Below are 22,364 nucleotides of genomic sequence, written 5' to 3'. Positions count from 1 at the left end.
AAATTCCCATGACTTGTCTAAGATCATACAACAGGTTAACAGAAAAGTCAAGATGAAGGCTTCAGAGTTTCTGATAAGAAAAATTTACCTAAGTGGGGCGCCTGGTGGCTCAGTCGGTTAAGTACCTGACTTCAGCTCAGGTCATGATTGTGTGGTTTGTGAGTTTGAGACCCACATTGGGCTGTCTGCTGTCAGCACAGATTCTGGTTCAGATCCTCTACCCCTCCCCCACTCACACCATCTCTCTCAAAAATAAAATAAACATTAAAAAAAAAAAAGAAAAACCTACCTAAGTAAATTTACTATCCTTAGGCAACAACAACAATAATAGCAATGATAATTTACTGAACTCTTAACCATGTGCTGGACACTACTCTACATATTTTATATATTAACTCATTTAATCCTCCTAAGAACTCTCTGAGATAGGTACTATTATTTTCTTCATTTTACAGATGAAGAAAATTGAGGCACAGAAGATAAGTAACTTGCCCAAGAAATACACACAGTATAACTAGTATGACTTCACATCCTATGATTTTTATTTTTTATTATTATTTTTTTTAAGATTTTATGTTTTTAAATAATCTCCACACCCAACATGGCGCTCAGACTCAGAACCCTGGGATCAAGAGTTGCACACTTCACCAACTGAGCTGGACAGGCGTGCCTACATCCTATGATTTTAATTACTATACTAGATATGACCCTACTTTAGTCCTTAGACATCTTTTTAAAGCTTAGGACCAGTGGCATTATTCCAAGGAACAGTGGAAAGTATTATTTTCTTGAGGTTCCAGAGTTGCTTTGGAGGTTAACTGAGACTAGACACCAAGTGCCCATCTCTCTTAGTCTAGAGTTTTAAAGCTTCCAAAAAGAAAGAAGATATGGTAGTCAGGCCAAGGGGGGGGAAAAAAGATCCATAAACATCTAACATTTGTTAGTATAAAGAATTCAAAATATAGCTTAAAAAGTAAAAAAACAAATCAAAACCTGAAATATCATATGTTCAATGAAAACACAACTAAACTAAAAGAAAATAAAGATCGACCATTCAGAATTCTAAGATAATTCCCCCCAGGATTCCCAACTCTGGTGTACACATATCTTCTCTCTGATTCAAACATTCATCTAAGTGCTGTGAAGAGATTTTGTAATTATGTTCCAAATCAGTCAACCTTAAGATAGATCTTCTTGGTTGCCCAAACCTTTTTTTTTTTTTTTTGTCTTGTTTATTTATTTTTGAGAGAGAGAGAAAGAGACAGAGCACAAGCAGGGGAGATGCAGAGGGAGAGGGAGACACAGAATCTGAAGCAGGCTCCAGGTTCTGAGCTGTCAGCACAGAGTCCAACGTGGGGCTCAAACCTACAAGCCGAGAGATTATGACCTGGGCCAAAGTCAGATGCTCAACTGACTGAGTCACCCAGGAGCCCCTGCCCAAACCTTTTAAAAGCAGAGTTTTCCCTGCCTTTTTGCAGGTTATGATGTCCGAGATTTGAAGCAGGAGAAAGACTTAACGTATCCTTGCTGACTTTAAGGTGGAGGGAGCCAAAGGTCAAGAAATGTAGGCAGCCTCTAATATGCCCATTAATGTCACTACCCAGGAATACTTATCGTTAATATTGTGATATATTTCTTATAGGTTTTAAAATTATGTATACACACACACGTATTTATATATTTCCTCTTTTGTAAACATACATATACTGTTTTGAAATTGCTTTTCACTTAATATACATTAACATTTTTAATGTAAATAATGGTAGCACAATAATTGTTCAGTATTGTTGTTTTTTTTTTTTTTAATTTCTTTAAGACTCAGCCAAAAAAAATTATTGTCTTGTTTATTCAATGGGAAAGGGTGAGGAAAACATGGACTTGCTGGCATTGGAAATTTGGCTAAAGATTGCTATGTGACAGAAAATTCTTTTAGTTTCTAGTTGGTACTTGGCTTTACTCAGTACAGTTTAAAGTTCTTCAATTAGTTGGGCATACTCAAATGTACTATGAATAAAGTGGATAATAACAAGCTGTGTTGATAGTAAACTTCAATTTCAGGGCCATGTAGAAAAATAGTTTTTCTACTGATACCCAAAATGTTTCTGGGGAAATAATAGCCTTGGTACTTTATGATCTAACCATACCCAACTATTTTCAATTCCATAAATACAATACTTCATGTTCTCAAAGCTCTGGGTATTTAATTCCATCAAAGAATTTATCATACAGTATTATAATTGTCTATCTCACCCAATCAACTTTGAGACCAGGGATTGGCTCTTGCTGATTTTTATATTCTCAGTGTCTGATACAGTACCTAGTATATATCAGGCATTTGATAAAACGTTTTAATAAATACTTCCACTGTTGTTTATATCATACGTAATTGTACTACATCTGCTTTGGAGTCTGTTTCCTTTATTAGACTGAATTCCTTAAGGTCAAAGACTATACATTATTTATCATTGTACCCCCAATACTCAAAACAATGATTGATCTAAAACAATCACTCAAAAGATACTTGGAGTCTGCTTGGGATTCTCTTTCTTCCTCTCTCTCTGTCTGCCCCTCTCTTGCTTGTGCGCGCAGACATGTACTCTCAGAATAAATAAACTAAAAAAAAAAAAGTTTTTATCCCTGTTAAATAAAAATTCCTCAGAGAATGGAATAATTTAAAAGTGACTTAATCAGTAATTTATATCTAAATGGGAATAGGTACTTAAGATATTTTCCAAAAGCAGGTTTTAAAAAGGAAATAAACCTTGAGGAAAACAAGTAAGACAAGTCTGAGCACAGATGGTCCATTTATTGGCCTCCGTGTGGTTTTGTTGTTGAAACAGCCATTCTTGGAAAAGCTTTTCTAAAGTCAAAGACATGGCAACTAAAAAACATCTGATCTCCCCTTCTCAAGGGGAAGCTTGTACCTACATTATAAGAGCTGTCATGGCATCCTTCTGTACCTCAACTCAGTAATCATTTCCTAAATAAAAAAAGGCATTCAAGTGAGTTCAGGACAAATGTTTCCCTTGTTTATTTTCCACATGCCATGTGCACAGCCCCTGCTAAACTCAGGGAGATGTACAGCTTCTGGTTTTTGTTCTGACTCCTTGCTATCTATTCTAAACGCAACTCTCATAAGAAGGATGTGCAGTTCATGTTTCATAAATACTAGCCAGTTCACCAATTCAGCTCTATACCTCTTTTCTGGTGTCATGTCAGTATAATAAAGACCAGGAAGACATTTATATTTACAGTATTTGTTACATCCCTCTCAGAATCCCAGCTCTAGACCTACTTTAGACTAGAGTGGGCCACTTAACCTTAGTTCTCCAGAATCTTGTGGTTGGAAGGGGCCTTAAAACATCCTATCTGTCCACTTGAAAATTCAATACAATCTGAAAAAGTCCCATCAGAAGGTGAACTAGCTCATGCTTGACCATTTCCAGTGATAGAGAATTCACTACCTCTTGAAACTGTCCTTTCCTATTGTCTGTAGGTCATACTATTTTTTGTGTGTGTGATGTTTATTTTTAAGAGAGAGAGACAGACAGACAGAGTGTGAGAGGGAGAGGGGCAGAGAGAGAAGGAGACACAGATCCAAAGCAGGCTCCTGGCTCTGAGCTATCAGTACAGAGCCCAACATGAGGCTTGAGCTCATGAACCGTGAGATCATGACCTGAGCCAAAGTCAGACGCCCAACCGACTGAGCCACCCAGGCGCCCCTGTACAGGTCATACTATTAACTCAGGCTGAGTCACAATCTGTCTTGTTTCATCTTTAAGACAACTGATCCTCATTAAATCTCATGGAAGAGACTACACATTGGCAGTCCATGTGCTGTACCTGTCATATTTTGCTTGGCTTGGACAGTAGAGCAGAAAGGTCTTTTTTTTTCCTTCATTTTTTTAATGTTTATTTACTTTTGAGAGAGTGAGACAGAGCATGAGTGGGGAGGGGCACAGAGAGAGGGAAACAGAAGCAGAAGCCGGTTCCAGGTTCTGAGCTGTCAGCACAGAGACCGATGCTGGGCTCGAATCCATGAACTGTGAGATCATGACCTGAGCCAATGTCAGACGCTTAACCAACTGAGCCACCCAGGCACCCCAGAAAAGTCCTGATTTAAGGAAAAATGCAAAAAAAAGGCAGGCCTAGGTAAACAATGAACCTACAGTAGGATAAAGCAGAGGACCTTGCCTTAGAGTCTAAAGGCAATAATGAACTAGAGCTGAGGAGCAGCTGCCCCCTTTGACAGGACAGGAGCTCCCTAATTCTGAGCCTGTGTTTTCGTTTTTATTTATTTATTTATTAAAAAAAATTTTTTTTAACGCTTATTTATTTTTGAGACAGAGAGAGACAGAGCATGAACAGGGGAGGGGCAGAGAGAGAGGGAGACACAGAATCGGAAACAGGCTCCAGGCTCTGAGCCATCAGCCCAGAGCCTGACGCGGGGCTCGAACTCACAGACCGTGAGATCGTGACCTGAGCTGAAGTCGGAGGCTCAACCGACTGAGCCACCCAGGCGCCCCATGTTTTCGTTTTTAAATGGGGATAACAATCCCTACCTCACTTGGTTTTTGTAAGATTATGTGGATAAGGTACTTGGCATAGTATCTAGCACATAATGAATGCTCAATAAATGATAGCTGTTTTTGTGAGGCTAAATAGCTCTTGGTGGTCCCTTCCTCAACCTGGTTACTCTCTTTAGAAGGAACTCATCTTCTTTAGATCTTTACTCATGTTACTTTTTTAATGAGGCCTTCCTTTGCCAACTTATGTAAAACTAAAATCCCCTTCTCTCATCTGCCTTCCTTTGTTTTTTTCCCATTGCCATTATCATCATCTAACACTACATACTTACTTATTTACCTGGTTTATCATTGGTCTTTCCATCTAGAATACAAGGTCCATGACGCAGAATTTTGTTTTTGTTTTAATTTAAATTGCTGTATTCTGACATGTAGAAGAATGCCAGACATATGATAGGTACTAAGTAAGTAACTGCTTAATGAGCAAAAAATATCTTTCTCCAAGTCTGGTGACTATACAAAATATTCCAGGTGTGAGCTGACAGGTGTAGATAGTACAGTATAGTATATTGGGATAATTCATTCTTGTTAATGTAGCCTAGGATTGCACTGAAGATTAACATTAATAGATTATAATCAGAGTATATTTTTTAAAATAGGGGATCACAGACATTTCAGTTGAAAAAATATGAATGAAATATCTTTCTTCATGATAAAAATACCCTGACTAATGTAAATTATGTACCCAAATAGTTATTTTAAAGACTTTTCTACTAATGCTGCAGATATTCTACTTTGGAAATTTACTTGTGAGCATGGAAACAAATTCCTGTCATGCTACTAATGTTATAGAGATATATGGTTGAAGCATTATATTGTAATGTAAGGACCTCAGTTGCTTTTATAATACCACTCCCAAATAATCCTATTTGGACTTTTAAATTTCAATTTAAGCCCTTATATAGGTAAACTGACTTCCTTCTACTTCTGTTTGGCTGCAAGTCATATTCAATTCCTAGGCTTAAGATTAGCAGTTGTTGTGCACTGAATATTTCCACTGAGACCAACAATTTTCAGAATGTGAGACAGATTTAGTACTAGCCTCTCCACAGTGGTACAATTAAATACTGCTGATGAGACAAAAAGCATATTTGCTTTAAATTATTTGTGGAAAAATAAGGAATAATATGATATGATAAATGCTTTCCCCCCATATCCAGGTTCATTTTAAATGGCTCCTTCCCCAAACCTACAGTTGTAAGCACCAATAATTATTTAGAAGTAACTTACTGGTTTAATGGAGCTGCCTTTAAATGATGAGAGATTCTGAATGTCAGTGAGATTACTCACTTTTATTTGGCTATTTAGTTCAAGCAGAAGTCTTGGTTCTCTTTGAAGACTGACTAACAGGCAGAGTAATTCTAATAAATATAGCTTAGTCTTTGTTCATAAATACATACATACCTGAAAGAAGGTCCTTGGTAGGGGGGTTGTTTGAAGAAACAATGCATGAGTCACTGTGACTCTTGGCCACTGTCGTAATTTGAGGCTGGGATTCAGAACTGTTAAGAAGGGACATCTGCTTCCGTGGGGCTCTGCCTTTCAGAGTCATACACTCTAAACTCTGTCCTGAATTAAGATGGTGTTGTAGTCCAAAGGAAGAATCCTTTATGGTATCAGAGTTCTCTGCAAAGTACAAGTGGTCCTTTCCCCTGTTTTAAAATAAAGGAGAATTTTAGCAATATATTACCCATTACGGTAACATTTCACTTTGTCGGAGACAGAAAGTGCATGAGTGGTTTATAGCAGTGTAGTTTAGACTTTGTAAATTCATTTTTGATCTCCCAAATGAAATAAATAATAGATGCTTCACCTACAGTTGTATGGTTGCGGCTCAAGTGAGACAATAAAATAAAGAGCTCAGCACAGAGCCAGACACAAAACAAATGCCTCGTAATTATTTAAAAGACAAATCTATTTTGGGGCGCCTGGGTGGCTCAGCTGGTTGAGCATCTGACTCTTGATTTTGGCTCAGGTCATGATCCCAGGGTCGTGGGATCAAGCCCCACATTGGGCTCTGCAATGAAGCATGGAGTCTGCTTGGGATTCTGTCTCTCTCCCCACCTCTGCCCCTCTACTCCACTCATGCTCACTATCTCTCTTAAATTAGAAAATAAAAAAATCTATTTCTCTTACTCCATTCTGTTTCACGAAATACCACCCTTTCCCTCCTTTCCCTCATGGACATCTATCATGGCATCTGTGTATGACTTAATCTTACTTATTTATCTGTACATTGGTCTCCCTAATAGATTGTGAGCAATCCTCAAAGATAAGAATTGTCTCATTAATTTCTATGCCTAGTAATTGGTACTGGCCTAGGCACACAGTAGGTACTTCATATTTATTTGCTGAATGAATGACTACATTCAGTCTTTAATCCAAACACAAATAAAAGAAATGATCAGTACAGTGGGAGTTAGCTGACAGACTGTGGTAATTACCTCGGAGTGGTTGATCTACTACTGTTAGCTGTTAACTCTTTTCCATCCATTTTGGCGGTAGGTATCCTACGAGGCCTTGATGGAACCAGAAACTGAGTATTGTTGGGTTCAGTATATTCTCTGAATTCCTGCTCAGATAAAACCACATTTTCTGTCATGTCAGTGGTAGAAAGAGGATTGTAGCTGTCATAAGTTTCTGACAGAGGCTCCAGAGCAAGTGAGACCTGAAAGAGACATGTAATATATCATAAATTCTCTTTGGTATTGACTAATTTTAAGACTCCCTGATTAATATAGCCCCCACTCCTTATAGGATCAAGTTCAAATTCCTGCCTACCTCAGAAGCCTTACCTCTCACTTTCCTCCCCTCGTCCATCCCTCTCTCCCAGATATAGCAACTATTTAGGGTTCTCTAAATGTACCTTATGTTTCATTCCCTTATGTCTTTGTATATGCAATTTCTTGCAGTATTACTTTCTCTGTGAAAACTTCTTTGTGTCTAGATAGAGATGTCATGGCCATTTCCTTCATGTTTCCACTTATTCTTTATCTATCCATCAATATAAGCCCCATTCATTGAACTTACTACAGGCCGTAAGGTGTGCTAAGTTTGTCACCCCGAGAAGCTCATGTAATGAATGATATAACTCTGTCAGGAAAGTATGCTGTTCTATTTGAAGGAAAAAAAAAAAAAAAAAGCAGAGGCTTACAGGAGGTATTTTGTAACTTTTAGTTCATTCATTATCCTGATTAGATTCTGAATTCCTTGAAGGCATGGACTTGTTCTTTTCATTTTTGTCTGGACTGAATAGCATAAGACACACTTAGTGTGCAAGTCTATTATGCCTAACAATGTCTAATTATTATGTCTGATGAATAAAAGAATAGTAACACTTTCCACATCCCTATTGTTGGTTATTTGAGAAAAATAAGACCTTAATTCTATGCTGGAGATTAGGCAGGGGGAAGAGGGGAAAACACTAACATGAAAAGTAATCACTTGAAGTTTCTTTTATCATCTCATTCCTGTGAGTTCAGGTTCTCTACTAAATGGCTCTCCAGCCCCTGAAAAGCCTAATGGAGGAACAGAGTCTAAAAAATACAGCCTAAAGCAAAACTTTAGGAAAGAAATGGAAGAATATACCACAAAATAAAAGAATGATGTTGAAAGTTCAGTTCCAATGACAGAGAAAGCAGAAGGAATTGTTCGAGCAGCCAGAGTTAAATAATGATAAATGGCCTAACACAATAAGGGAAGGTTGCAGTTAGATTATTTTAAGATGTCTCTGGAAAGGTCAATGGAATAATTTGGGCAGAGAAACTGCAAAGGCACAGACTCAATAAAATACACCTGGCTCCTGATGAGGAGAATTCTTTTCATGAACCAGGTAACATAAAGTCTTTTAAATCTGTTCATCAAGATTTTCTACAAAGACAAATGACAGGAATGCAGTAGGATAAATACTCTGTGCTGTGATCACTGTAATAGCATCACATAAAATCCTGGCTGCCCAAATGTAAATGTCAGAAAGCGTTCCCTTACCATTCATCATTTCCCAAAAGGCTGCCACTGTATTTTAGAAACAAAGAAGACACTGAGAATAAAGGCGATGTCCCTGGCCTTAACCATGACTTGCTATCTGGCACTGAGTTTTGCTTTTTCTCTAAGCAGATCTGAGCCAATCACAAAACAGCTCATAGGCCTATACTACCAGTGGCTCTTAATGAAAGAAGAAAGTCCAGGTACCTGCTATCCCAATCTTATAATTAAAACATGTGCTAACCTAACTTCTCTGTTCAAGAAATATTTGTTGGTACTAGCTCAATGCCAGGCTGTGTGCTACCTGTCTAAGGCAAAGAGATGAATAAAATATGGAAACTGACCCACAGAGGACCATGGTATTTTATATGGGAACTTTAAAAAAAGTAATTTTAATATAAGATGGTGAGCTCTGAGATAGGGATGTATACTGGATGGTATGAGAAAGAGAGGTCTGAGCTTGGGGAAGAGGTGAGGAAGGAGTGCCAGGGATGGTTTCCAGAAGTGAAACGTAAACATCTGGATTTAGAATTTTATTTATTTATTAAAAAAATTTTTTTTAACATTTATTTATTTTTGAGACAGAGAGAGACAGAGCATGAATGGGGGAGGGGCAGAGAGAGGGAGACACAGAATCTGAAACAGGCTCCAGGCTCTGAGATGTCAGCACAGAGCCCAACACGGGGCTTGAACTCACGGACCGCGAGATCATGACCTGAGCCGAAGTCGGCCGCTTAACCGACTGAGCCACCCAGCTGCCCCTGGATTTAGAATTTTGTATAGGAATGATACAGATAAGGCTGAGGGAGGTTGAGGCACAACATTCCAGGTAGAGGGAAGAGCATGAGTCAAGCTTTAGAGGTATAAAATGTTTCAGCAATTCCTACAAATCCAAGAGATTGCTACTCTTAACTCCTCTGCTTCCATATAATGTACCCAATACACTCCTACATTCACCTCCTAGATTAGCATTCCTGTCCACCTCAGTCATACTCCTCCTCAATCACGGTTCATCCTTGTGTTCACTCCTCTGCCAATCCCCTCACAGAGCCCTGTAGGATTTCTATTTCATACAAACTTCCTTACCACTTCAACTGAACATTCCCTTTCTTCAAACGCCCCAATTTCTCTGAAGTCTTCTCCAATGGAAACTACTGCTTTTACTAGCCGGGATGAGGGAAGTTGACTTACTCCGTTCTGGTACCATCCCCAGACCATCATTCTGTCACCTAAATATATCACATCTCTTCAGAAGCCCATGCCACCCACAAATACCATAAGTCTACCATAAAAGTCTCACATCCATAACAGAGCAACCCTAGGGACATTCATCAGTCTTCTCTCAATGACTCAAGGCTGTCTTTAACACTAAGCTGCCCACGATGATCTACTACAACATCAGCATCAGTGACAGCCTATTAGTATGCCTATTTTTCAGACCTATGCTGGTCAACACAGCACTTAAAAAAATTTTTTTTAATTATGTAACAATGCTTTACAATACCAGATTTTGTGTAAAATTTAGTAATTCTGGCTTCTCTTGGAAAATCAGAAAATCCAACAATGCTGGGTCTCCATTCCAATGTGGCAAAAATTAGATGAAGTAGACTAGTGGCTTTAGTCAGGGTACATGCTCCAATTTGAAAAGTCCCCAGCCATATTTCAATGAGGCAGACTGATAACTGTTGTTCATCATCACATTTGGTCTGTGGGGGCTTTTAAAAATTTTACTTTCTTACAATAAAATGGACATTTTTGTGTGTAAATACACTCCTATAAATTTTAACCTATGAATAGATGCATGTAACCACCACCACAATTGAGATAGAGAACACTTCCATCATCTCAAAAAGCTCCCTGAAGCTATCCCTCTGTAGTCACACGCTCTCTTCACCCCTAATCCCTAGCAACAGCTGATCTATTCTCGACTATTATGGTTCTGGCTTTTTGAGAATGTCATATAAATGGAAAACATATGGTATGTAACCTTTTGAGACAGGCTTCTTTCACTCAGAGTAATGCCTCTCAGGTTCCTCTATGTCGTGTATCAATAGTTCATGCCTTTTTTACAGACTTAGTAGTATTCTATTATTAACGTGGCTTGTCACACTGGTTGATTTTCAAAAACTGAGACAGTCTTGCATTCCTGGGATAGACCCTGCCTGGACATGGTCTTATTATCCTTTTTATATAGTGCTGGGCCCAACTTGCTAATATTTTCTTGAGGATTTTTAGGTTTATTTTTAGGTCTAGATCTTAAACTGTCCTTCTCTAGTTTTGCTATCAAGGTGGTGCAAGACTCATAAAATAAACTGAAAAGTATTTTCTCCTATTTTCTGGAAAAGATTGTGCAAAATTGGTGCACTTCCTCCCACTCCCACCCCCCTTCCTTTCTTTATTTGGACAGACAGAATCCCAAGCAAGTTCCAGGCCAGCAGCACAGAGCCCAATGCAAGACTTGAACTCATGAACTGTGATATATCATGACCTGAGCCGAGATCAAGAGTTGGATGCTTAACTGATGGTGCCACCCAGGTGCCCCTTCCATTTTTTTTAAATGTTTGGAAGAATTTGCCAGTAAAATTAACTTGGCCTGGAGGGGTTTTTTTGTAAAAGGGTTTAAAATGCAAACGCAATTTAATAGTTACAGGTCTATTCAGGTTATGTATTTCTTTTTTTATTTGAGAGAGAGAGAGAGAGCATGCACACACACACATGGGGGGGGGGGCAAAGGGAGAGAGAGAATCTTTAACAGGCCTCATGCTCAGCACAGAGCCCAATGTGGGACTCACTCCCACAACCCTGGGATCATGACCTGAGCTGAAATCAAGACTCAGAGCTCAACCAACTGAGCCACACAGGTGCCCCAGGTATTTCATTTTGAATGATTTTTGGTAGTTTGTGGTTTTCGAAGAATTCATGTAAATTGTCAAATTTAGGTGTATAGAGTTTATACTATTCCTGTACCATCTCTGGGTTCTGTAGACTATGGTCTTTCTTACAGCAGAATCAAGAGGAAAGTGAAATATTTCTCCTGTCCCAGAGAGAATTAGACACCCATGATTTTCAAAAGAAATGTGAGAAGGCGTATTTCTGTGTGGAAGAGAATATTCCTAATGATAAAATAAGGCAAAAAAAAAAAAAAAACCCCACAAAAAGTGACTGTTAGAGGGTAAAATGTGACTGTCAAAAGACAGCATTATGAAACAACCTATAGTAGAATTATAATTAGTATGTAAAAAAGATGCAGGACAAAATGGAATAAACAGAAAAGTACTGATTTTAAATAAGGTTTGTTTTTAAAATGCAAATAAAATAAGTGATACTCCTATGACGTGAAATTATGTATTAAGATAAGAACTTTAAGGTATCAAAGTCTCAGGGTGCTTGGGTGGCTCAGTCAGTTAAGCATCTGGCTCTTGATTTCAACTCAGGTCACGATCTCAGGATCGTGGGATTGAGCCCAGCATCGAGTTCCTCACTGAGCGTGGAGCCTGCTTGGGATTCTCTGCACCCCCCCCATCCCTCTCCCCCACTCGTGCTCTCTCTATCCTTAAAATAAAAATAAATTTTAAAAAAGAATGTCTTAGTAATAATATCCTAACTTCAAAAATTATTGTGCTAAGATTCTGCCCTTGATTGGAAACACTCATGTTTGTAAATAGTTATTTTGTTGTTAAACTGAAGAAAAACTAAATTTTATTCTTAAATGGTTTAAAAAAATCAATGCTGGGGGTGCCTGGGTGGCTCAGTCGGTTAAGCGGCCGACTTCGGCTCAGGTCATGATCTCGCGGTCCGTGAGTTCGAGCCCCGCGTCGGGCTCTGTGCTGACAGCTCAGAGCCTGGAGCCTGTTTCAGATTCTGTGTCTCCCTCTCTCTGACCCTCCCCTGTTCATGCTCTATCTCTCCCTGTCTCAAAAATAAATAAAACGTTAAAAAAAAAAATTAAAAAAATCAATGCTGTAGTGTCCACCAAATGTAAAACGTCTGATATTGATAACTTGGTAGAGAAGTAAAGGTATAAAATTTTTAGTCAGATCAAAGGAACTGATTTCAAAATGAAAGAATTTATAATTTACTTGTTCTTCAATTACAATGTAAAAGAATCATATGTACGTATATATTATGTTACCTGCTTATATAATAAATTATGTGAATGTGGTCTTGCTCAAAATATCTTATTGTACTGTACTTAACTTTATTCTAGTGATAAGATGATAAAATGCATACACGGTGACATTAAGTTTGATGAACAACATAAGCATTGTGACATGGAGATCGGCTACTACTGATCTTCTGAGGATAAGTCAGAAGGAGGATCACATGCTTCCCAACTACACTAAAACCACCGAAAGAGAAATTGCGGATAGGGGAGACTACTGTACTTTGTTGTTGTGGCATGAAAGTTGCTCAGTAATTTTGGTTAGATCAACAATCAATGTTTATAGTATAACTGAGTGGGCAGGTTGGGAGATGGGGAGGTAGAAGGATGTGGGATTGAGCTAAATTTGCATCTTCTGTATTAGGAAGTCAGAAGACAGTGCCTGAAAACTGAGAGGGTGGGGGAGGAGATAAAGATGTGACATAAATATAAGCATATTAATTGGAACTATAGAGGTAAATACCATAAGAATCAGGGGCAGGAGTTGAAAGTAGTTGCCTCTGGGAAAAGTATGGGTCTGTGTGAGGGACTCATTTTTGTAACAGAGTTATTTGACTCTTTATGTGAAGGTAAAATATTAATTTAAAAATGACTTTTAAAACTGAGTATCAGGGGCACCTGGGTGGCTCAGTCGACTGAGCATCGGACTTCGACTCAGGTCATGATCTCATGGTTTGTGAATTCAAGCCCTGCATCAGGCTCTATGCTAACAGCTCAGAGCCTGGAGCCTGCTTTGGATTCTGTGTCTCCCTCTCTCTCTGCCCCTCCCCTGATCACGTTCTGTCTCTCTCTCTCTCTCTCAAAAATAAATAAATATTAAAAAACTTTTTAAAAAATGAGTATGCAGTGAGTGATGGGAGTTCTTGTCATATCACTGCTTTGCTGGTCCCCAAAACAGTCTTGAATTGACTACATATGGAATCCCTCTTTAAAGCTGAACCATAAGATATACTGATTACTTTTTCTTTCCTGTGAAGGAGCCAGAGAATTAATATTTTAGGCTTTGCATGCCATACAGTTTCTGTCATAATTACAGTAGTCCCTCCTTATCCACGGGGGATATGTTCCAAGATCCCCAGTGGATGCCTCAAACTGCAGATAGTACTGAACCGATACATATGCTTTTTTCTTATATACTTACATAACTATGACAAAGTTTAACTTAAAAGTTAGGTACAGTAAGAGATTTACAATAGCTAATAATAAAATAAAATAAATTATGTGAATGTGGTCTTGTTCAAAATATCTCATTGTACTGTATTCACCTTTATTCTAGTGATAAGATGATAAAATGCACACGTGATGACATTAAGTGTGGTGAACGATCTAAGCATTGTGACATGGCGATAGGCTGATACTGATTTCTGAGGATAAGTCAGAAGGAGGATCATCGGCTTCCCAACTACATTAAAATCACCAAAAAAGAAACTGCAGATGTGGGCAGGGGGACTACTCTACATTGCTGTTACAGCGTGGAAGGTGCAACAGACCACACGCAAATAAGTGAGTATGGCTGTGTTCTAATAAAATTACCTACAAATATAGGTGGTGAGTGAGTCAGACTTGCCTTGGGGGTTATATAGCCTGTGAATCCCTGAAAAAGATAATGGCCCAAAAGCCTATGAAAAAATACTCAATATATTAATCATCAGGAAATACAAACTAAAACCACAGTGAGATATCAGTACCTACTCAGTAGAACACTAGAATGACAAAAATTAAAAAGACTATCCAAACCAAGTAATGGCAAGGACGTGGAGCAACTACATACCAAGTAGATGTTTATACGGAGAATGTTTATATACTACTGATGGGAATGTAAAGTTATGCAACCACTTTGGAAATGGTCTGGTAGTTTCTTAAAAAGTTAACCATGACTCAGCAATTCCATTTTTGGGTATTTTCCGAAGAAAATAAAAACACGTGTCCACACAAAGCGTTGCTTTATTCATAACAAGCAAAAAGTAGTAAAAAAAAAATAAAAAACAAAACAAAACAAAAAACAAACAAAAAAAGAAAACCCAAATGTCCACCAACTGGTAAATAGATAAAAAACAAAACAAAACAAAACCACAACTGTGAAATTATCAATGCAATAGAACATACCTCTGCAAAAGGGAACTACTGATATACAAAACAATACGGATGAATCTCTAAAACCGGCTCCTTTTACTTATTCTATTAATATTTCTTAGTCTGGGGGCACCTGGGTAGCTCAGTCAGTTAAGCTTTGGACTCTTGATTTCAGCTCAGGTCAAGCCCCACATTGGGCTCTGTGCTGACAGTGAGGAGCCTGCTTGGGATTCTCTCTCCCCCTCTCTCTACCCCTCCCCTGCTTGCGTTCTTTCTCGCTCTCTCAAAATAAATAAACGTAAAAAAAAAAATTCTTAGCCTGGGTGAGGAGACAATGGGCATTCCACTATATGTTGTTTTTATATTTTATACATATAAGATATTGTTTTGCATATCTCTAAGAAAAACAAAAAAAAAGTTAACAAAATATATAGTGCCTAACATATGGTAGATAGGCATACAATAAATGCTGATGAGAAAACTATCAGAATGAACTTCAATTTTGTCTATTTCAAAATGTTCTTCCTCTTTTCCTACTGGTTATAATTCCTCTATTCCCAACGTAACCCTATTAGCTGAGTTCATGATAAAAACTCATTCCCATTTAATTCTCTTCATGACCTTCATGATACTGGCTCAGTTATCCTCTTATTTTCAATTTCTTTCTTCACTTGCTTCTCTTTGGTCTACAAACAAATCATGCTCTAAAAAGGGGCCAGCAAGCGTATTCCGTAAAGGGGCAGAGAATAAATATTTTAGGCTTTATTTATTGGATGTTAGTTTTCAAATAACCATTTTAAAAATGCAAAAACCACGTTCAGTTAGAAGGCCAGATATGGAACACGAGGCAAAGTGTGTCAACCCCTGTTCTAAAACAGTAATGATCAAACTTCTGAATTCTGCTACCCACAGTTAGTGTCCTCTCAAATTCAAATAAATTTGCCATGTCCCCATCACATGCCTAAACACTATGTTAAGTGTTTCCAAACTTTTTAAATCTCAATCCCTGCAACAATGCTGTGAGGGAAATGTTTTAGTATATTCAATTTATAAAATAGGATATGGAAGCTCAGAGAGGACAAGTGAACACCAGAATTGCTTTTTAACCAATTTCTCATGTCCAACTCTAGTGCTATTTCCACTAGATCACACTACCTCTCCCTCTTTTCACTGACATTTACTTGGGAAACAGAAATCTCTAATTGCTACTTATTTCCTTATTCCATAATCTTTTAAAATCTGACTTCTGTCTGTAAAGCTCTATATACAATTTTCCAAAAATTCCAATGACATTTAAATAAACACTCACACAAGTATTATTGCAGCAACTGATATTTAAATATAGGGAAAAAATGATGCAGGCACCTTAGAAAACAGTCTGGCAGTTCTTCAAAGTTAAACATACCTACCCTATGGCTGAAATTCTACTCCTAGGTATATACCCAAAAGAAATGAAAACATGTTCACAAAAAACCTTGTAAGTGAATGTTTATGGTGGCTGCCATTATTCACAGTGGTCAAGAAGTGGAAATAAACCAAATGTTCATCAACTGAAGAATGGATAAACATGTGGCCTATCCATACAATGGAATATTATCCAGGCATCATAAGGAATGAAGTACCGATACATGCCACAACAAAGATGAACTTTGAAAACATCATGCTACATGAAAGAAGTCAGTTACAAAAGGCTACATAATATATTATTTCATTTATATGAACCGTCCTGAATAAGCAAATACATTAAAAACAGAAGTTAAATTAGTGGTTGCCAGGGACTGGTAAAGGGTGAAAAGGGGTATGACTGCTAATGGGCACAGTGCTCCTTTTTGGAATTAGATAGTGGTGATGGTTATAAAATCTTGTGGACATATTAAAAAACACTGAATTGTTTAAAAGGGTGAATCTTATGACATGGGAATTATATCTCAATTTTATTTTATTTTTTAAAAATGAGAACGCCAGGGGCAGAGAGAGAGAGAGGAGGAGAGAGAATCCCAAGCAGGCTCCATGCTGTGAGGACAGAGCCCGACCTGGGGCTCGATCCCACAAACCGAATCTTCACATTGTGACTAAGGTGAAATCAAGAGTTGGACACTTAACCAACTAAGCCACCAGGCACCCCAAATTATATCTCAATTTTAAAAATAGGAAAAAACCCCACCTAGAATCCTACACTTCAAATTTTTTATTTTTATTTTTATTTTTGAGAGAGAGAGACAGAGCATGAGCAGGGTGGTGGCAGAGAAAGAGGGAGACAGAATCTGAAGCAGGCTCTAGGCTCCGAGCTGTCAGATGCGGGGACTGAACCCACAAAACGTGAGATTATGACCTGAGCCGAATACATGTATGTATGTGTATTTAATTTTAATTCTTGTTTGTTATCAATCCAAAATCCATTTTTCCATGAGGCTATACAATTATGTAATTTTGTCTTTTACAGAAACAAAATATTCTACTAATAGACTATAATTTTAATATTTTTGAATACATTGTTTTCATTTTTTCAACATTAAAAGTGTATTTCTGGGGTGTGTAGGTGGCTCAGTCAGTTAAGCATCCAACTTCGGCTCAGGTCATGATCTTGTGGTTCATGAGTTTGAGCCCTGCATTGGGCTCTGTGCTGACCGCTCAGAACCTGGAGCCTGTTTTGGATTCTGTGTTTCCCTTTCTCTCTGCCCCTCCCCTGCTCAGGCTCTGTCTCTTTCTCTCTCAAAAATAAATAAACATTAAAAAAAATTTTTTTAAAGTGTATTTCCATGACTAGACGTAAGCATATAGCTTCCCTCTCTTTTTATGGTATTTCCTTAAGATAAGTTCCTAAGGGTAGAATTACTTAGGTAAATGATATATGGCAATTTTAGGGCTCTTGAAACACAATGCCAAATTGTCTTGCAGATCTAAGGTAAATCTGTACCATTATCAGAAAAGTAACCATACTCACTTCACTATGAAGTTACTACCATAAGGTGCCACTATTTTTTAATTTATTATATATAAAAATATGAGAAAGAAAATGTTACATTCTTTCATTCAGTTGGAATTCTTTTTTTTTAAATGTTTATTTTTGAGAGACAGAGCGCAACTGAGGGAGGGGCAGAGAGAGAGGGAGACAACAGAATTTGAAGCAGGCTCCAGGCTCCCAACTGTCAGCACAGAGCCTGATATGGGGCTTGAACTCATGAACCATGAGATCATGACCTGAGCCAAAGTCACACACTTAGACTGAGCCACCCAGGCGCCCCAGAATTATTTCTGGACTCTATTCTGTTCCGCTAACACATTTATGCGCTTGTTGTCGTTTTTTGGTTTTTTTTGGCTTTTTTTTTTTAGCAATCTCTAAACCCAATGTGGGGCTCCAACTCAGGACCCAGAGATCGAGAGTCTCCTGCTCTCCCGACTGAGCCAGCTAGGCACTCCTGTGCTCATAGTTTTGGAAGAAGTTCTCACATTTGATAATGCTGTATATCTTTTCTCTACCTGTTTAAACTTCTGTATTTCAGAATACATTTGAAAAGGTAAAACTCATGAAATTCCTAAGTGATTTGAATACTCAGAACTTTCTAGGAAGCACTCCCAAAAAGTCTCGCTCAGAAAAGGACCCTTCCATGTTCTTTCCACCATCCTGTACACATATGTAGCATAACATCTATCACACAGCATTCTACTTATTATTCTTCTATTTCCTCCTGTGTGACTTCGGAAAACTATATGAAAGAATCATCTCTTATCTCTGTATCCTTAGTGGCACATAATACTGTATAAAAAGGTTGTAGGCACGAATGAACACATCAAAGATGCCACTTACATGAGTCAAACAAGCAATTATTGCTTGGCATTATGTTAGGAGCTGTGGGAAAAACACAGAAAGTAGAAAACAATGTCCTGCCTCCCAGGGAATCTAGAAACTAAAAAGAAAGGGAATTAAAGGGAAATGACTAGTACATAATTTTAGAGATTGTGTAGGATTGTAACCAAACAATGATTATACAATTAATGTCATAAATTTAATAAAGAGTACAGAGAAGAATGAATGCAGTAGGAGCTGTGAAGGACTCTTGGCACTTCAGATGGGTAGTAAAGCACTAAGAGGATTTGGATAAGATACATTATAAAGACGGTGCCATTTGCAGCAACGTGGATGGAACTGGAAGGTATTATGCTGAGTGAAATAAGTCAGTCAGAGAAGGACAGGTATCATGTTTTCACTCATATGTAGATCTTGACAAACTTAACAGAAGTCCATGGGTGGGGGGAAGGGGAAAAAAATAGTTACAAACAGAGAGGGAGGGAGACAAACCACAAGAGACTCTTAAATACAGAGAACAAACTAAGGGTGGATGGGGGGGTGGGGAAGAGGAGAAAATGGGTGATGGGCATTAAGGAGGGCACTTGTTGGGATGAGCCCTGGGTGTTATATGTAAGCCAATTTGACAATAAATTATATTAAAAAAAAAAAAAAAAAAAGACTGGGTAAAAACACGAACAAAGGCATGAAGTGGGAATTACCATGATAAATGGGAGTCATGTACCTATCCATTCTACAAACAGACTCAACTACTTGTACTGAAAAAATTTTATTCTACGCAGCAAAGAATTAAAATATTTTTACCTGGAGTTCTCCAAGTTTCTTAGATGTTGGTGAAACAATGGTAAAAAATCCATTGATGTGATGGGTTGGAGAAAGCTGAGCTAGTCCACTGATCTGAACTCTACCAATTGGAAGATGATCAAGCTTGGTGATTACTTCCAGCACCAGCACAGCCATATCTAATCAGAAACAATTATAACATACACAGATATTTTTCATTTACTTTCTTTTTTCTTTGGAGGTGGGTATGTATGAGAAAACTTTTTTACTTAAATTATTTTATTTTCAAATAAAACATGCACCTACTATCAGGGTTGGCATTAGGGTGACCCTGGGTATGTCACTTTTAAACTCTGAAACCCAAATTCATCAGAAAATGAGAATACCCACTGCCTGCATAGTAGTAAATCCCAGGGGCTTCCTCTCATTCCTCCTACTGTATTTTCATTTACCTTAAACAAAAAGTTTTTAATGATTTAAAATGTAAATATTTTCTTATGTATTAAAAAAAATCTTTCTGTCGTTAACATGTATTTGTAATTGTCCTAACTTCCCGTTGGAATAAGGTAAAATAGATACAAAGAAAGGAATAAAACAAACCACCCTACCTACTACACAGGATTGTTTTAAACATCAAAGAAGATGTTGGACTTGAAAGTATTTTATAAACTGTAAAATGCTAACATTTTCACTTGTTCCTATAAATTATCCTTACTTGAGGAATTAATATACTCTGTTTTACTGCCTTGCTCTTTTCAACCTGGACCTATTCATGTTTCACACTAATTTGTGGCAATATATTCATTAGTTTACCTTATACATTTTCTTCTTTCTTCTTCTTTTTTTTTAATTTTTTTAACATTTATTTATTATTGAGAGACAGAGAGAGACAGAGTATGAGCAGGGGAGGGGCAGAGAGAAAGGAGACACAGAATCCGAAGCAGGCTCCAGGCTCTGAGCTGTCAGCACAGAGCCCGATGTGGGGCATGAACTCACAAATTGAGAGATCATGACCTGAGCCGAAGTCGGACTCTTAACCAACTGAGCCACCCAGGCGCCCCTCTTCTTTCTTTTTTTTCTTTTTCTTTCTTTCTTTCTTTCTTTCTTTCTTTCTTTCTTTCTTTCTTTCTTTCTTTCTTTCTTTCTTTCTTCTTTCCTTTTCTTTCTTTCTTTCTTTCTTTCTTTCTTTCTTTCTTTCTTTCTTTCTTTCTTTCTTTCTTTCTTTCTTTCCAACTGGCAGGTTGGAGTTTATTTTCCACTTGGTGCAAGGCACATGGTTACAGGTGTCAGGAAGGCTTGTATAATAGAAAGAGTGGAGTTCTCTCAACTTCCTCTTTGGTGTTTTGCTGTTTTGATATAAAAGAACTCAACTGCTTCTGTTTGCTGTAGCCTGCCTAGTCTACGTAGAGAAGAGGAGGTGAGAAGAAGGGCTCTGATGAACCTAGCACCTCCTGAAGCCTAGTGGTGGCCACTCATGATTGGGGCCCAGTGTGGGCTTTGTCAGGCTGGCCACCAGGCTGCTTCCTCGTGGCTTCCAGAACCATGCACTTTTCTTTCTTTTAAATGAAATATGCATATAAAAGAGTACATAAAAGAATAAAGAAACAAATACCTACCACATAGCTTAAGAAATAGTTACACTTTTCCAAGTTTTCAGTTAGAGCATATATTCACGTGAACTAATGTTTGATCTCTTATGTCTTCATTTTCTAATAAACACATCATACTTATGTCCATAGCTGGGCCATCACTTACAAGGTTCACCTCATCCAACTACTATTCAAATCCTACCTTCAACAAAGCTTCTTTCTTTTTTTTTTCAATATATGAAATTTATTGTCAAATTGGTTTCCATACAACACCCAGTGCTCATCCCAAAAGGTGCCCTCAGTTTGTTCTCAGTTTTTAAGAGTCTCTTATGCTTTGGCTCTCTCCCACTCTAACCTCTTTTTTTTAACAAAGCTTCTTTCTTAACTAGATTTATAAAATTTTATTATTGGCTCATTTGGTGGTTAACTCCTTCAATTTAATAAGGGGAAAATTAAGGCACAGGAAGATTAAATGCTTGCTTAAATTCAAACAGCTAGTTAGTACACAACAGAAGTAGGATTCTGGTTTCCTGAGAACTTATGATACTGAGTTCTTAAGTTATGATTCTCAAGTTCCTATGATAATATTATGGAATATTCATTTAGTACTTACTATATGCACCAAGTAATCAGACATTTAATTACTTATTGTTTGCCACTGGTCACTACTATTTCATATGTACCAGTTTTGTTTTTTTCAACTGATCCTTTTGACCAGAGATTACGTCTAAAGCTTCTGTATTCCCTACAGTGCCAAAAACTTTACATTTTTACAAGACTCACACCTACAATGTGCCAGGTACTGGACCAATCAGTTCACAAAAATTTTTTTATTTAACCTTTTCAATAATTCCTGCCGGTAAGTGCTATTATCCTCATTTAACTAATAGGACACTGAGGCTCCAAGATCTTAAGGAACATCTCAGCATTGTACAGCCATCCAATCCTGAAGCCAGAGTTCCAATTCAAGACTGACTTCAAAGCCCATGTTCTTCTCATTCAACCAGGCTCTTCATGAAAAAACAAAGTGAAAGGGCAGCTATCTGATGCCACTTTTAACAGATGAGGGAAAGGGGGATCAGAAATGGGAAGGGACTTTCCCCAAATCCCACAGCTGATAACACCAATCTAAAGTTCAAATGTCAGGTCTAATGCATTCTTTATCATACTGCAGGATGCTCAAATGTGTGATTTGCTATCATATTAATAGATATTTTCTCTCTTACTGAAAACATTTTTTTAATGTTTATTTATTTATTTTGAGAGAGAGATCTGGTGAGCAAGCAGGGGAGGGGCAGGGTCGGTGGGGAGAGAGAGAGAGACAGAGAGAGAGAGGGAATCCCAACAGGCTCCGTGCTGTTAGTGCAGAGCCCTACACA

The 22,364-nt window shown here is 37.9% G+C and overlaps 2 protein-coding genes across 4 annotated transcripts in view; one reads left to right on the top strand and one right to left on the bottom strand.

Moving 5' to 3' along the window:
- C2CD3 (C2 domain containing 3 centriole elongation regulator) overlaps nt 1-22,364 on the bottom strand; it is a 144,106-nt gene that overhangs the window by 115,776 nt on the left and 5,966 nt on the right. For 2 of the 3 annotated variants that reach the window (XM_007080858.3, XM_015537004.2), the window contains exons 3-5: nt 19,418-19,575; nt 7,031-7,254; nt 5,991-6,238 (exon numbers count right to left, since the gene is read on the bottom strand). In XM_007080858.3, the coding sequence (XP_007080920.2) occupies nt 5,991-6,238; nt 7,031-7,254; nt 19,418-19,575 (630 nt within the window). The remainder of the gene's footprint in view (nt 1-5,990; nt 6,239-7,030; nt 7,255-19,417; nt 19,576-22,364) is intronic. The other variant, XM_042959531.1, reaches the window with a different exon arrangement.
- PPME1 (protein phosphatase methylesterase 1) overlaps nt 14,036-22,364 on the top strand; it is a 102,761-nt gene continuing 94,432 nt past the window's right edge. The window contains exon 1 of the mRNA XM_042959533.1: nt 14,036-14,235. The gene's annotated coding sequence lies outside the window, so the exon portion shown is untranslated. The remainder of the gene's footprint in view (nt 14,236-22,364) is intronic.

This window comes from Panthera tigris, chromosome D1 (genome assembly GCF_018350195.1).
Source record: "Panthera tigris isolate Pti1 chromosome D1, P.tigris_Pti1_mat1.1, whole genome shotgun sequence".
Classification (NCBI taxonomy): domain Eukaryota; kingdom Metazoa; phylum Chordata; class Mammalia; order Carnivora; family Felidae; genus Panthera; species Panthera tigris.
Note: the sequence above shows the minus strand (reverse complement) of the source record. Positions and strands in the feature narration are given on the sequence as shown.